The sequence below is a fragment of the Aptenodytes forsteri genome, unplaced genomic scaffold, assembly GCF_000699145.1.
Source record: "Aptenodytes forsteri isolate BGI_AS27 unplaced genomic scaffold, ASM69914v1 Scaffold231, whole genome shotgun sequence".
NCBI lineage: Eukaryota > Metazoa > Chordata > Aves > Sphenisciformes > Spheniscidae > Aptenodytes > Aptenodytes forsteri.
Window position 1 is genome coordinate 3,077,936 of NW_008796046.1, and position 16,538 is coordinate 3,094,473.

A 16,538-nucleotide genomic window follows, 5' to 3' on the forward strand; every position below is an offset into this window, starting at 1 on the left:
TGCAACTTCCACAGGAACGCACTTGGGATCCTGTAGAAAAAGCAATTTTCACTAACAAAGGGTGAAATTTAGGGCTTTGGGACTGAAAATGTTTGTTTCTAGCTTTGCCATCTAGGTAAAGTGGAAAGGGCGAAGCCTTCACAGACGCAGAGGGTTCAGGAACGTAGTAGCTGTCTTTGGACAGGTTTGTCCCAACACTAGACAGCCATCCCTTTTAATTTTTTTGGTTAAAGGCTTTGATAAAGAGAAGAGCAACACATACATATATATACTTTTACATAATTTTTTTTTTTTTCCCCTTTTTTGACATAATGTCCGGAGTTCCCGCGCAGGGTGCGGGTCCAGGAGAAAAACCCCACGGACCCGGTGGGCAGCCGAGCACAGTTGCATCCTACTGCTGCTTGAGGATGCCGAGAAATGTCACCTGAGCCGCTTTCGCCATGGCGCAGAGCAGGATGGCTCCCAGGTCTAGGCATGCTGTACGCGTGCGGCGGGACCGTAAGACTCTTGAAAAACGGGTGAACTCCTCAAAGTCATTAGCTCGTGTAATAACCTGAAGAGTCTGTGTAAGGCTGTCGAGGTGCCATCTCAGGCTGGCAGGGCTCCAGTAGGAATATTTCACACTTGAATTCCTTTCCTCGGCTGCGTGGAAAGGTGGCCCGTTTACTCTTGCACTACTGCTCTTAGCATTGTAACACAGGGACGGGGATGGATATAGAAGCACCACTTCTCTTCGGAGCCACCTAGATGGGAGCAGTGTAAATGGGACGCACACTGAGCTCTCTCTGCACTGCAGGTCTTCAGCGGGGTTTATGCCTTTCGACCCAGCGTCCCAGAGCTCTTTCTTGCTCCGTGCATGCCATTTTAGACACCGAAAGCCATCACAAGCTTGAGGTCCTGGGAGGGATTTGCCCCCGGTGTGACTCAGGGCAGGGGAAGCAGGGAGCTGGGTAGCCCTGGGAAGAGGGTGCTGCCTCGTTTGAGTAGGTGGCAACTGCCGGTTTGGCTAACGCTGCCCCTAATGCCCACCAGTGCATCCTCAGGGCAACCGAGGCTTGCCAAGAGTTTGATACCAGCGACGCAGGCGGTAATGCCACGGCCTTTTAACCATCCCTGGCAGGCAGCTGCCCGAGGCAACTGCTCCCTTGCCAAAGCCTAGAGCTGGCCCGGCCAACGCACCTCCTCCCAGCTGGCTCTGCCGGAGCCGGATACCCTTTCTAGCCCAGCTGCCTGCGATTCACTCCTGCCAAAGTAATAAAGGTTGAGTGCTGCAAGGGACAGTTTGAAGTACAGCACTGGATTACAGCACCAGCATCGTCACCCTTGCTGCAAGCAGGAGGGACCACCAGAAGAAAATCAGGACCATACCGGTGGGTGGCCCCAACGTGGGTCAGCCCTGGGGCTCTGCAGCTGCCAAAACTCCGGCCACGCAGCCGAAGGTATTAGGGATTGGGAATTGGAGGAGGAACAGTCTGTTGGGGGAATTTCCATCCCATCACCTTCCTCCTGGCAAGCGCTCAGGAACAGACAGGCAAGGCAGACGGAGCTGGCAGCCGGCATCTATGGGGAAACCACGACAGCATTGGGGCTGCCAACGTTTCACTGCTCGAGGAGTGCATGCCCAACAGCCTCCCCCCCACTTTAGCTTGGGGGCTGGAGCCTGCAGAGAAGTATCAGGCTGTGTTGGAGGATGTCAGTGGTGGTGGCGTGAGTGCAGAAGAGCTGGCTCTGGGGACACGGGTGCGTTGTAGGGCTCCGAGTAAGGAAACAGCCTTGACATGGATTTGCACGTCTCGGGTTATCTCTCTGCAGAACCGGGAAGCAGTAACCAAAGTGGATGGAATAAAAAAAAAAAATCAGGACTGAGATGTTCTCAGAGAGACATGGTGAGAGCTCTTAGAGTCAGGATACGTGCAGGTGTCAGTGTGATAGAGACGGCTATTTGGGACCAGGGTTGGCCACCCCCAGCCCGAGCTCCAGCGAGAGGTGGGGTAACACCTCTGCCTGCAGGAACGGCCCTTGCTACCACAGGACTGTTTCAGGCCGGGAAGAGGATGCTAAGCTCATCTCCTTGTTCCCTTGAATTTCAAGGACTCTTGCAAATACCAGAGCACAGAGGTTATGTGAATACAAATTACATTAGCATGCCGAGTAACTTCGTCAGCAGCTTCTTATTAAAGCACTTGGTCCCCTCTGTAGTGGGCATTTCCATTCAACCTCCCCCTTCTTCACTGCTAACAGTCAACTGGGCTCTCCGTTTAATTCGAGCTCGTGTAAGAAACAGTGAGAGGGTTGATTCCAATATTCCCCTTCTTGTCCCACCACGCACAAGCTGTTGCTACTTATTAAACATTTTAAAATCCCTGCTGCCAAAGTCCCCGGGAGACATTTATCTGCCGTAGTCATAAACGACTTGCCAGCATGCTACTCAAAACTGCATTTCCCAGCCAATAAATACAAGCTCCAGAATCAGGAGAAGCAGGGTTTGGCTTGCTCTAATTTTCAGTGGTATGTCACTGGGATACTATAACTACTTTTAAATTCAAATCAGCTTCCTAAAAATTAACTGGTTTTATCAGATACAGCACAGTGGACTGTTAAACACGTAGCCTCGTGTACTGAAACACTATACATTTAATGAAGTTATGCCATTAGCAAATGTACAACATGGGTGCATTAAATCCACCTATAGAACAGCTCTACGTATGAGAGAGAGGATTTATTTTAGCTTTTCTCAATAGAGCAGGAGTCCCTTTCTTGGCTTTTGCTAGGTTTTTTTAACTAAAACCAGGATTTGCGCACACACAAAAAACCCCCAAAAGTATCTACTCTCATAATGAAAAAAGACTGAATTTTTTTCTTTTTTTATTCCAGTTCAGGAAGGAAGAGAATCATCTTGCAAGTTAATATAATCAGCTCCTTTGCCTCTATAATCTACTTCTGCTCAGCAGGAGCTCCCAAAAAACACTTTATGTCCCAAGTGAAACGTGAAAACTACTTGTAAGGTCTCTTTTGAGGCACATGATTTGGACGGTTGCTTTCGGAGTATCGGAATCAGCATCGTCTTCCATCTCCTTTCTTCTCGGGAAGAGCTCTCCAGCACGCCGCGGGCTCCCCATGTTTCGGGTGGAAGGCTATCTGTCCCTGCCCCAAATCAGAAAGGGTTAGGATGACACAAGTTAGCACAGACACCCATTTCGCACTTCACACTTAAGGACGTACGTTGACGACTCCCCACTTCAAATTCCTCACAAAGGGGGGGGCGGGAAAAAAAAAAAGAGGACGAGAGACAGTAAATTTCACTGTGATCACACTACGGCAAAATATTCCTTCTGTTCATTGCAAAAAACGTGTGAAGGCCAAATTAAAGAGGAAAAAAAGAAGTATGTTGCATGAGTTACAGTGCAACCGTATTATTCCTTCTCTTTCTATTTTCCTCCCCCCCCCTCCTTGTTCAGTTTAGAAAAAGGATTGAGTACAACACAGTCAGGTAAGTGGCCACAAAAGAGTAGCTGTCTTTGGCAAGAAGTCACCGCATCGACCCTCTCTGTCACCTTCTGCCCATTTCGCTCTGTCTCATGAAGTGGATGTTGTTGGCGCTGTCTGAGAGTTCGGGGTACTGCTCCACTGAGATCACAAAATAGCCGTCGTAGCCCTGTACCCGGCCCGTGTTTAGCACTTGTTGCTTCTCCCCTTCTGTCCACGAGCGAATACCCTCCTCCCCATCCCGCAGTCTTTGCTGTTCCCGGGACCAAGCTTGGGCGACAGCGCGCTGTCGGGCCAGCTCCAGGACACGGGCCTTCTCCTCGTCCAAGGTGGTCCCGTAGCGAGTGTTTAGACACAGCGCACCGTACTGGAGCTGGATGTCCGTGTAACGTCTAGTCCTTCCACTTAGCACTGTGTTGATCTGGGACACCGTCACGTTCACGCCATTCTCCAGGGTCCTCCGCCCGCCGCTGAGGCCCAAGATGGACAGGTCGCCCTCCGACGACCCTTGCTTAATGAAATAGTGCGTGTCCACCCCGTCAATGGTGAAGTGCAAGTTCTCCAGGTAATGGGCGTTGTTCAAGATGGCTGCGATCCTCCGCCCATCCTCGTTGGCCACACTGATAATGTCGGTGGCCACACGCCCGTCCTTCATGGCGAACTTGACGCCTTTGCCGAAGATAGAGCCTCCGGAGGCAAAGTTCTTGTTCTTCTTGACCTGCCGGCACCCGGCGATGCTGGAGCTGTAGATCCGTTCAAAGCGCTCAAGAGTGACAAAGGCCTTCAGCTGCTTCTGCACTTCACACTGGACCCCCAAAATCGACTGAGCAGGGAAAGAAAGAAGAGAAAGATGTGTTAGAAGGAGAAGCCTGATGACCCAAAGGCATTATTAGCATGCTGGAAACCAGCAGAACATCCTGGAAACATCTAATGAGGAGCTCCATGGGTTTTTTTCCCTCCTATCACCTTTTTTCAGATTTTTAATTCTTTTTAATGAAAGAGATGTGCTGGCAGGTTGTTCCCCCTGATACTCATTGTTTCAATAAACTGAACCGTATTTAATCTCACAGACTGAAGGATGTAGAGGTAGAAAAGGATTTTTTGCCTCAGTGGTGTGAGGGTCTAGTTTGGACATGCAATTATTTTGCGCTTCAGTGTTCATCTGCACATAAGAAATCATTCATCTTGTGGCCACGATGCTTTATAAAATGCTTTCAGATTTTCTGTGAAAGAGTGTGGAAGTATTTGTAAAAGTTCCCTCTAATTTAACTTCACTTTGTAACTCCTCGTGCTACCTTCAAAAGCCCTGCATCACAGGTATGACCCTCAAAGTGGCCATAACCTCTCTATACCCCATTTCAACCTGGCCAAAGCAGGTTGTTCAAAACTCAAGGAAGGCCCTAAATCCAACTCCTATTTCCTGCAAACCCTCTACAATGCGCCAGGCTCCCTGAGCTAAGGCCAGCCACACCTGATGCTCGAGTTTTGGCTTATACTGAAGCAAAACTGCTGAGAGACAACAGCCTGGATCATTTGCAGTCAGGTACAATACAAAGTCACTTTTGCTGTTAGCATATAATGGAGCAAGCACACAGCGAGTCAGCAGCTCATTATTACTGCAAAATGTCTTTGGAAATCCTCTCATCAATTCACGGCAGCGCAGGCTTCTTACAGACCCCTGTTCACGAACAATTATTTGCTCAAATTTCACAAAAGCAAGACGATGCTACAACAAAACTCTCCTGGCACTGCCGACGGCTCAGTTCAGTAATGTAGTGACATCCAGGATTAAAAATAGGCTACAAAGAAAAGTTTGCTATACTCCAATTATTTTGAGAAAATTTAACATCCATGAAGGATATTGCCTTAAACCGTCCACAAGCTAAAGGCTCATATCCTTTCCTGGGTGCAAGAAGACAATTCAGACGATGCAGGCATTTCAGCGTGGACCTCTCAACTAAGACTTGTAACATGGCAAGGGAAGGGAAATAAACCCTCATTTCCACGGTGGCCATTTCCAGGGAAGGGTCTCAAGGCATCAAAGAAATAAAATAAAGGATTTAGCATGGCAACTCACTCAGAAGTTATGAGCAGTTTTGATCTATAAAGGAGAAAACTATAAGGGAACAGAGCACGTTTTGGGTTGTGAAGGCCTGAAATACCTAAGACCCAGGACTGGCTTTTATTCAAAGTGCCAAGCAGGCTGCAGTAGCTCCTCCTTTTCCCCTTTTGATTAACAGCATAGTAGTTGGAGCAGGAACCAGCCACCTATGAAAGAGGAGCTCTTTCTGGTTCTCCCCATACTGCCCTGTGGGGGATCTCGCAGACAGCCTAGAGAGCGATATAATTAACAGATTGATAGGGAGCCGAGCTCAGCTCCCCTGCCAACTGCACAAGTGCTCTAATTATGGAAAAAATGGACGTAATTAATGTAGATGTCACTGATGATGGACATGAAGCAATTAGGTTTCTAGGCTCCATGGCACACTGTTCTAAATAAGGGTATACTGCACAGCCTTGGTTAGCTATTTCCTCTTCAGAGAGACTTAAATGGGGAGGTATTCTTCTCAGGTGCATCTCATATGGATTGACTCTAGGTGGTCCTTCCCCACTACTCAAGCACTCCGCTTTGCTCTTCCAACTCGCCTCAGTAACTTTTACAAGTGATAGGAAAAGGCATTTCTCATTACTCATGTTGAATCACCTTTGGTGCGAGCTCCTTCACTCAAGGATGTAAATCAGGTCTTCTGTGCTACATTGCTATGTCCTGTGGTCATTTATGTATCACCATCTATATATACATGACCATGTTTACCAGCAGTTGAGTGAGAAGGGGTCCCTGGAATTAATTGCACCATCTACTGATTATCACCTTGGGGAAGGGAGGTCTGGGAGGTCAGACAGCACTGGGCATGGGAGAATTATTCCTATCAGAAATCTCCCCCATTCCCCTTCTATTGTGTCTTCATCACCTTATTCTGGATGAGCTGCAGGAACTCTAGCGCCTTTTCAATTCTGAGCAAATTATTAGGTATAGATCCCCTGTGAGTGCCTCCAAACTATGTTGCCCCAACAAACCAGTGGGTCTGGACACCACTCCCTTGTCTTTCCTTCCGATCCCAAATGAAAAGTGAGTTTGCAACAAGCTCTGAAAACCTGCTGACGCTGAAAGGTAGACACTGTGATATGACAATCATCTAATGTGCTTTAGACAAGCGGGACATACAGTTCATAACCATATGTTTATAGTGCTAAATATAAAATAAATATTTTATAAATAATATAATTTAATAAAATTTTAAAAGTAAATACAGCTAAAGAGAGTGAGATGTTGTATTGCACCTCTTATCATTCACACTGGGTAATTTTTATTTTAACTCCTGGTTTGGTTTTGGACTCCTCCAACTGCTTTCTCCAAGACATGTTTCCTAACTCTCCAGGTCATTTCTACCTAGCCTCAGGGCCAGGGATTGGTCTTGGATTTCTTTTACTTAACTGTAGAGACATGCTCTAAAATGGGGTTAGGGAGCCTTGTGAGGACAACAGCTGTACAACAAAGTTTCAGGGTGGATGGTGTCCTTGGGTTTGCCATTAATTCAGGAAGGATCGTAGCCTGGTTGGCACATGCTGTGATACAACAGGTATCACAGTCAACAGCTGGGCCATGATCTACCTTCCTCAAGCTCCATAGCCTGAGACCTTCTGGGCTGAGGTAATTTTCAATTTTCCATTTTATGGCCAAAGTCTCCATAGCTTTGAATTTCAGATCAGTAATTGCCCATTATAAAAGGAAACCCCGATTTTTAAAGTCTTTTTTTTTACAATTTATGACCCAATAATAGAATGCTGGAGCTTTCCTTGCTCTAGTTACATACTGCCATCATGATATTATATGAAGTCATACAATTTCCACAGCTCCACTATTCATCTGGATGCCATTTAGAAAGAAAATAAGCAGCAGTCACCCCGCTACTGGCAGGACTTGGAGGTTTAAGGGATTACACATGATCTAACAGCAATGGCACTGACACTTCCTGCCTAAAGACACCCACATAGGATACCAGGCCAACTGGCTTGTTGGTGTCCTCTTGGTCTCCATCCAGGACATCTCCTCCTCTATACTCGGAAAGCATTTTTTCATGTTGCATGTGCAACTGTAGGACTGTTACTGGCACAATTCCTGGTGGCTAAACCAGAGATTCAATGACTGACCAAAGACACATGACTGGGAGTCTCTTGATGTCCAGTCATGTGCCCACTTAGAGAGACTGTAGGTGGGAAGTTTGTGAAGTTGGGGGCTGTAACCGCCTTCGTTGACAAAGAAACCTGTCAATCTGTGGCTGCCCCAGCCTTCTATGCCCCCACTTCTCATGCATACTGTAGTCAGTGTTGACTTGAAGACTGTTTCAGTTGCCCATACACCATTACATGGATGTCTAGTGTGATCTGAGATTCCCAAGGGTGCCTGCAGCATCCACACAGGGCTGCGAGAAACAGAAGCAGCTCTGGGAGGTCTTTGCCCTTCTGGAGTAGCACCTGGAGGCCACTTTGCAATAGAGCTCCCTCTATTGGCAGATGAATTGAGCCCCTGCTTTGCACAGTCAATGGAGCCTAGAGTGTGATTCAGCTTGGTCTAAAGTTAATGTGTAGCACATGGTCAGCTCTTTAAGTGAGCTCCACTGCCTGTACGGACCAGATGTTGACAGACTACAGTGGGTGCACACACCTAGCACACATGGAGACACCTACATCTACATGTCTTAGTCTTGAATTCAATCCTAGCCCCTAGCAGCTGGTTATCTGAACTGTCCTTTGGGCTCCACTGCTGAGTCACCCAAATGGGTGATGTCAAACATAGTTTTTAGCACTACAGGGAGCCATGCTGGGCCACCAGTTGTTGCTCCAGAAGGGTGCAGGTAATCATGCTGTAGACATGAAGAAGTCCAGGAAACTCTAGGGTATCTCAAAAGGCACCAGCAACTGAGTTCATTATAGATCTCTGCTGGCTATAATGGAAGCTTGGATACCAAGTTCACAGGCAGGGACCTAAATTTAGGTGTCTTAATCAAGAACAAAAATCACATCTAAAGGGTTTTCCACTGGGGACTGGTTACAGGCCTCCTGGGCTCTCCCCATTTTTGTCACGTAGGGAAGTAGGAGATCAGACACGTGCAACTGTAATGCTGAACATTATCATCACTTAACTATTATAATAACTAAACACATCTCTGTTATCTTGAAAATGAGCCCAGGATGACTTTGAAATGACTTTTTGAGTGCCTTTCTTTTATCAAAGAGTATATTTGGGAACAGCACTTCTTTAAAAGAAAAGCAAACGCATCCAACAGAAGAAAAAACTCCAACAAATTCAGGCAAACCAGAGTACACTAGCTTGTATGCTCTGCTCTGAATATAAAGGGGGTGGAGGCAAGGAGATTATATGTAGTTCAAAGAGGCAGTGTATCCCTGACTTTGAAATTACCATTTCTGTTTCATCTTAGAACTCATTTTAATGAACTGGCAAGGAAGAGAAACCGAAAATTTCCATCCAAGGCTGCAGTGGCATGTGGTATTCTCTAAAAAATGCTGCTGCTTTTAGCAACTGTAAACCAAGGTATCTATAAAACCAGTTTTACGGCAGAAAGAAGGGAATTCATAGTTATTTTATTTCAATATTTGTTGCTAGATGTGAGTGACAAATATGCTGGCTTTGTTTTTCCTCACAGTCTTTTTTAATCAGATGTCCTTAGGTGACATTTCACTTTATCTAGTAACAGCCCTTTGGAGAGAAGAGAACGACCTTCATCATTTGTTTGCTGCTGCACAGAGCTCAAGAGAATGGCACATTACAGAGATCTCCGAATAGCCTCTTGCATTTTGCAGGCACCTCTTGAGGATTTGAAATACCATAGCCAGATACTATCATCTGTTGTTTTTAAATATTGCCTTCCAGTGTGAGACTGAAAGCTTTAATTTCCCATCAAGGATCCAAGATGTGAAATACGTGAACATGTTTCCAAGCTTCTCTATATCCTTGTGCCATTATACACAGATAGGTGTTTCTTTTACCATCATATGGCTTACAATGCAGAAAGCCACTTCTTCCAAAAGGCTTGGAAGTTATGACTTCTCTGAGATAGTTTTCATCGTTAACTCCTTCCTATTTACCCCCTAGCTGTCTGTTAACAATCCATTCTTCAGAAACCAGCCTCTTCCCCCGACTCCACCTGGCCATCACCTGAAGATGAGTCCCCATTTGGGTGTCCCCCACCAACTCCCAGCTGGCGAAGGTGCAGGAGGAGCCCATCAACCACAACAGCCTATCAAGCCCCTACCCATCAGCACGGCTGCATCGCGTGCTGGTTGGTGGAGAGGCAATGTGCTGCTTAACAACCTGTCAACCATGAATGCAAATGGGACAATGGAGGTGAGCGACTGGTCAGCAAAGACCAGTGCTGTAGATGCTGATTGGTTAGCAATGAGCAAAACACAAGTGCTAACTCTTGGGATTAGAGGACAGGTCTCTCCTCCACCCCGCCACTGTACACAGCTGCAGGGGGATAATGAGGTTGAGCTCATCAAGCAGATTTCCATCTGTTGGGAAATAAGAGGATTTGCCTCCTTCTCTTGCTCATCTATTTTCATAAAATTCAAGAGCTTAATGTCTTTGAGACTTCAACTCCCTCCCCCGCATCAAATCTAGTGAAAACTGGCCACGACTTTTGCAAAACATAACTAGGGGCTGATGGACAGACGTGCAGACAGCATGATGGCCCAAGCCCAGGACAAAGCACCCGCAATGTGAGGATGCCCTCCCTGAGGATGCCCTCCCTGAATGATGAACACTGGCAGAGCCAGTCCCTCAAACAGATTGACCTTGGGAGAAGCTCTGCCAGAAAACACAGCCCTACAGCTCACTCCCTGGCTGAGCATCCCTTGCCTCCAAAAAGCTGCGCATTGAGGGACGCAAAAAGCTGCTCCTCCAGCACAGCCTGTAATGGGCACTGCAGAAAACAGGACCCTTCCTGGAGGCATGGTGATCAGGGGATGGAGAGAAGGGTAGTTAATAATATGGTGTAATCAATGATACAAGCGCTGACTCCAAAATACCCTTCCCCGCAAATAGAGTTGTTCTGGCTCCAGCAATTACCTGACAGTTCAACAAGACAAAAGGGAAGGGAAAAAAAAAAAAAAAAAAAGAAGAGAAATTGGATTCAGGTGCAGCAGCTCCACAATATGCCAGAGGTCACCCACAGTCCCCTGGTGGCCAATAACACTGAACTTGTTCAACAAACAATTTAATGACAGCGTCACGGCCGCAGGGAGGAGGGGGGGAAAGTGCTGCACAACAGGGTATTGGATTTTAAATGTCACTCCAGAGCTGCAGGGGGTTAGTGCAAGGTTTATGACATGCTGGCTGTTTCTGAGCTGGTGGGTGCTCAAAGTCAGAATTCTCTCTCCCATCTTCCAGCCCTGCAAGGCAAGTACCAACAATGTTTTGGAAGGCGGTGCTAAGGCCCTTTGGTTATGCACTCTGAAGAGATACGAAGCAGCCATTTATGTGGAGTTAGTTGCTTTGCTGTTGTGCTCCTGTTATTCATTCCTCTCTGATAAAAGAACTGACTCAACCTGCTGGGCCACAGCTTTGATCAGCAAAGCCAGTGGAGTAACTCAAATTTACTTTGGTCTATCACAAGGAGGTATGTGACCCAGAGAAACCAGGGACTGGAAGACGCGGAGATGAGAAATCTGTAGTACATCATTCAGGGAATATCCCTGGATTTCAAGCAGCATGGGCATTGTCCAGTGCCTTGTCCAGGCTACTTTGAAATAACAAAAGAGCTGGAGCTTCCTCCATATGCTCTGGAAGACCATTTCACGGTTTGACCAGTCTTATTATCTGAAAATATTTCCTGTGCTTCCATTTAACTTTATTTCTGTCATTTGCTATGTGAAATTTTCAAAAGTTTATATTTTCTTCCACATGCGTCATCAATAAATACAGAGACAACCAGTAGGAAGGAGGGCTGGATTGTGTCTGGGAGCGTGTATGTGTGGCTGGAAGGGTTGGGAGCGAACAGAACTCCATGTGAAACATCAGTGTGGAATGCACGGATAGGCTTAAGAGAAAATGTTCAGGTATCATATGTGAATGAATTTATTTTATGCAAATATATGCCTACAATATGCTGGATGTGACAGAAAGGAAGGGAATCCTGCTCTATAGCATTTGAGAGCCACTCGCTATCACAGCATGATCTTGCAACTGTAGACTAAAATAAAAATGCTCATGTTTTGTTGCTGTCATAACACAGGGGAAGAATGTGAAACAACCTGCAATGGTTAAATTCCACTTTCAACACTTGACTGTAAAGTGACTCATCTGGAAGCATGGTGGCTGCATAAACCCCTCTTTTAACAAGCAGGTCCCTGCACAGTCCCCACTGCAGTTTCTTGCTTTAAAAACCTGAAGGGGACATGGAGATTTTATTTCTTCTTATTGCTCATTCAGGCAGATTCACCTAAAATGGGTGGATGGAAGGGAGGGCTCCCTGGTTTTATTTCCAGCTCAGCTGCCTGTATGAGCGAGTGTCAGTCTTCATCTCAAGCTGTCACTCAAGTTACTTGGCTATTCAATAACCCTAATAATAATAATGAACGAATGATAAAATAATTATGTAATAATAATAACAACAACAACAATAATAATTTCTGTTGTGGTTCTGTGAGAGTTATTATCTACTGCACATAACAATTTAGAGAGAATCTTCTGTGCAGTCTCTGAATGAGCCTTCCCTGTTTGCCTTCTCCTGTACAGCTTTGCCTGGGGAGACTGTGTCACATCAGAGAGGAGGAAAAATCCTGAGGCTATTTCTCATTACAGGAATCATCTCTATTAGCATCTTATTGTTTAATCCAAGGAAGAGAGACACAAAAAAAGGAGTCTTTGAGCTCTAAAACACAACTGAGTGACTGCGGCGTAATGGTTTTCAAGCGTCGACTCAGCCATGGTAGCAAAAGGCATAGTTCTTTTGGTCCCCCTCTATTATAAAGTGATAGTCTTAATAGAAATCTCTCGCTGAAGTTGAAGCTGCTACATTTTAGCTTGTCTTCACCATAGCTATGAGGCTGAGTACCAAGGATGGGCTGGCACATGAATATTTTATTAATCCACAGTATCTTGTTCATACCTTTGATACCTTTTGTGGCTGGGGAAACGTGACACTGTATTTTACCTCCTCGTTTTATATGTGTACAGGACCTCAAGAATCTGCTGCAGGACAGTGAGATTTCAGTGAACTCATAGATAAAGAAGCTAGGAGGGCAGCTGGGATCAATTCCACTTCCTACTGTTATCATTTTGTTAGCAGAAATGTTAAGAGCATATCCTGATCTTCCCAAACACATTGGTGCCTCACTGCTCTCACGGTGTTCGAATACACAGCAATAGCAAGCAGGAATTCAGACTAAAGAGGATTCGGACTAAACAGATGAAAGCAACCCCAGAATAAAATCAGGCTAGGAGATGAAAGAGCATCCTGAGAGGTAAATGACTTTTTCAAGGTCATACAACCAATAAGCAGTAGGGCTGGGAGTAACCCAGGGCTCTCAGATCCGGACCCAATGTGCTAACCTTTAACAGCGCTGCTTCCAACTTTCAGCTGAATAATTCCCAACGGGAAGAGAGGGGGAAACAATTTGGCTGTAAAAGCTTTTTTCTTGCCAATTTCATCATTGAATTTTGTGCCAGCATCTACCAAAATGGTTTGTGATGCAGGCCTGTTTTTAAAAGCAGGACACGGTGACTTGGGATTAAACCCACTCAGATAAAATGAAAGCTATCAGCTAAAACTTCTTTCTGGTGAGACCCACTGCAATGCAGAACAGTTTCCTAGGGAAGTACTAGGACTTGTTGTTTAAGACATTTTAAACCAGACTGAGTAAGTTTCTAGGAAAAAAAAAAAAGTAGAAAATTATTCTGTATCACGATTTGCTTTTTTTCACTTCCAAGAATCCTTGGTGCAAAGGCCTTGAACTTAGCCTGCAATATGTTGTAACGTGGCCTCTTGCAGGAGAAAGAAACAGTAGCATACCATTTCATTGAGCAACCACCAGAAAACATCACAGGAAAAAGCACCATGGAAGTAAGGAACTTAAGATGTGATTATTCAGTCAGATTTCATCACTGTAATGGGGACTGACTCACTCTTAATCTCCCAGCGTATCTGGGAGAACAGGCTGATAAGGGGTTTTTAATAAAGATTGCAACGGGATAGTATGCTGATAAGGGTGTGAGATACAGTATGGAGTTGCATGGATCACCTTGCTGTTGTCCCATTCTTGGGTTTTCATCTGTGTGTGGATTAGCTCATAGGACGGCTCCATTGCATCCATGTCTGGCTTGGGGTAGCCGGGGATGACGTTGTGTAGCTGGAACCCAAAAGTGAGCAGCCAACTGTTGACATCTGGAATGGAAGAGAAGCATAAATCAGATTATCTCATCTCTCAAGCAGGGTCGCTCAGGAGAATGGCACAGAGGAGGACCCCATGGTGCCTGGCACTGTAGCAGTCTGGCCAAAATGATGAGTGTCTACTTCATGTGAAGAGCACAAATCTTAATGGTCCTTGAAGGAACCGTATGCCAAAGCTGGGCTTTCCACCTCCAACCGCAGTCCAATTCTGCACTTTCCCAGCTCTGAAACAGAAGCTTTGGCAGTGACCAAATGGCTCACATCAAAGCCAGCTCAATGCCTGTCCTTTGTCAGCACGCACCAGGTACTGCTCTAAGGTGACGCAGGAGAAGCACAGGAACAACAATACACTAATGGAGGCTGAGATGCTCCAGCCGAATAGGAGGTGTTGTCCAGTCCTACAGTCAGCTCTGAATATCTCAGCCACAGTACCTCTCTTCCTGAGGACTCTCCAAGGGCCTGCAGGCTGAAGACTAAATTTAGAGCTATATGAGCCAGAATACCAGGATATCCAGGACGAACAGCACGGTCATTGGGCAGGTGCTCATGGTGGAGGCTCTGGACATATCCTCTGTTTGTTCCATGGCATTTCCGCCTCAGTCCTGAGTTTCTTGTCATTTTTCATAAGCAGGTATAGTTTGAGTACTAAACCAGTGTAAAGTCACATGTCATCTTTTATAGTGACATTTAAAATCAGCCTCCACACCACCTGCAGGGTACATTATAGTGCAAATAAGTGTACAGATACAAGACTACTTTGCTTGGGTACCTTTCACAAACCCCTTAGAAGTCCATTGATGGTGAGAAAACTGCTGGCTGCAAGCAATGAACTATTGTCCTATGCAAAAGGGGGACCACTGGCACTAAAGGGGACACGATGGAAAACCCAGCCATTTGGGACATCATTCCTGCATTCACTTGACAGTACAGACTGCAAAGTCTTCCCTGATTTTGATCACACAGCTATTAGGAATAGCAGCTGAATGTTAATCTGCTGGAGGAAATAATGATGAGGCTGGCTGGCTCCTAGATCTGCTTGGGATCAGCATCGCTTCCCCCCTTAACTTCAGAGCGTTTGATGATCTCACCTTGTTTGCCTTCACTGAACTCTAGAGAAGGACACACCTGCTACAGTCCTCCAGCAGTACGGTGTGCATTTGGCACACAAATAGCAATTGCAAGAAAAAGAAAGGTATGAGGGTAAAGTTTAACTAATATCAGCTCCCAGGGGTCTTAAGCGTTTTGCATGTAACCGGGGTTGTGTTGGTGATTGCTCTGCTTCAAGCTGGACGTGCAAGGGGCTTGATTTTCATTGTGCTAAACTTAATAAACGTTGTTGAAACAATCTGAAAAAGGGATCAATTTAAATAGTCAAATATGCATCTTTGAATTTTTTTTCTCTATTCCCCATGAGCCTAAATGAGTGTTTTGAAGAGCTGGTTGGAAAAGAAATTATGGATGCAAGCGACAAATAAGGCACTTCCAGATGACTGGAGAACCAGGAGCCAAACAAACACACTATCTGTTGCTTGTTTTCTTACAGGCCAAAATGTTGAGATCGGGCAGATGTCCAAAAAGCTCTTGCGACAATCCATGTGGAAGGGGGAGGATTTCTGTAATAAAAACACTTCTGTTCACTCAATGTACAGATTGTTTCTGGAGTGTCTTTGAAACAGAGAGTTCGGGGGGAGGGAAGGAAATTAAAAGGCTCATTTGATTATTTTTCTGCTTAGCGCTAAACCAGCCTGCTTCCAAATCTTTCTCATGTGAAATGAAGACCTTTGATGTACATATTGTGTACCAGGTGGTCAGGAGAACAAAGCAAAACAGTGAAGGTCGGCATTGGTGCAGGAACCATTTTCCAAGCACTTCACAAACGTTAAAAAGGATACAGAGCAGGGATGCTGAACAGCCGAAAAATATGTAACATGTCTGGAAAGATTCAAGACAGGCTTTTTTTGCTACTTCTCAGAAAACTGACTTTCAAAACATTTGCAAACAGGAGCTTGTTCTTTTTGGGAAGAGGTGTTGGAATACCCAGAACAAAAAAAAAAAACCAACCCAAAAACATGGGAGAAAGGTGTGGAGCTGAGAAAACAGAGGGGAAAATATTAATTTGCCAAGAGGCAGTGACAACTTTTTTGACAGAAAAGCACATTTCACATCACAGAGTTTTTTTTCAGCTACAGTAACCCTGCCAACACATTTCACAGTAAATTCATTTGAGGGCAAAGAAAAAGAGTGCTTAATGCAGACACATGTAATGGAAATGTCAGTTCAATCCATCAGGATTGCTGAAGCTGGCAGCAAAGCTCTGTGCCATGAAGTGTACAATCGCTAAAATATTCATGTTTAACAATGGGCCTCTCAAAACGTAAATACCTGCTTCTCCTGCTCCCCCCTCTGCATGCCTCCAATTTGTACCCACAAGCTCAGAAACCTCGTCGTTGGAGACCAAAGCATGTGTCGTTCGCCTGTGTCCTGCGTGCTGAGTTCCCCTAAGGACAGCGGGCCCCAGGGTGGGGATGGAGGGACAGAGAGCAGTTCGCTGTGCCCAAATCTGGGCAGATTTGGTTGTGA

General features: G+C 45.6%; 1 protein-coding gene across 1 annotated transcript in view; it reads right to left on the reverse strand.

Moving 5' to 3' along the window:
• Window positions 1-3,550: 3,550 nt before the first annotated feature.
• The window catches only part of TENM4 (teneurin transmembrane protein 4), a 421,264-nt gene continuing 408,276 nt past the window's right edge, over window positions 3,551-16,538 (reverse strand). The window contains exons 30-31 of the mRNA XM_009286142.2: window positions 13,810-13,952; window positions 3,551-4,309 (exon numbers count right to left, since the gene is read on the reverse strand). Of these exons, the coding sequence (XP_009284417.1) occupies window positions 3,551-4,309; window positions 13,810-13,952 (902 nt within the window). The remainder of the gene's footprint in view (window positions 4,310-13,809; window positions 13,953-16,538) is intronic.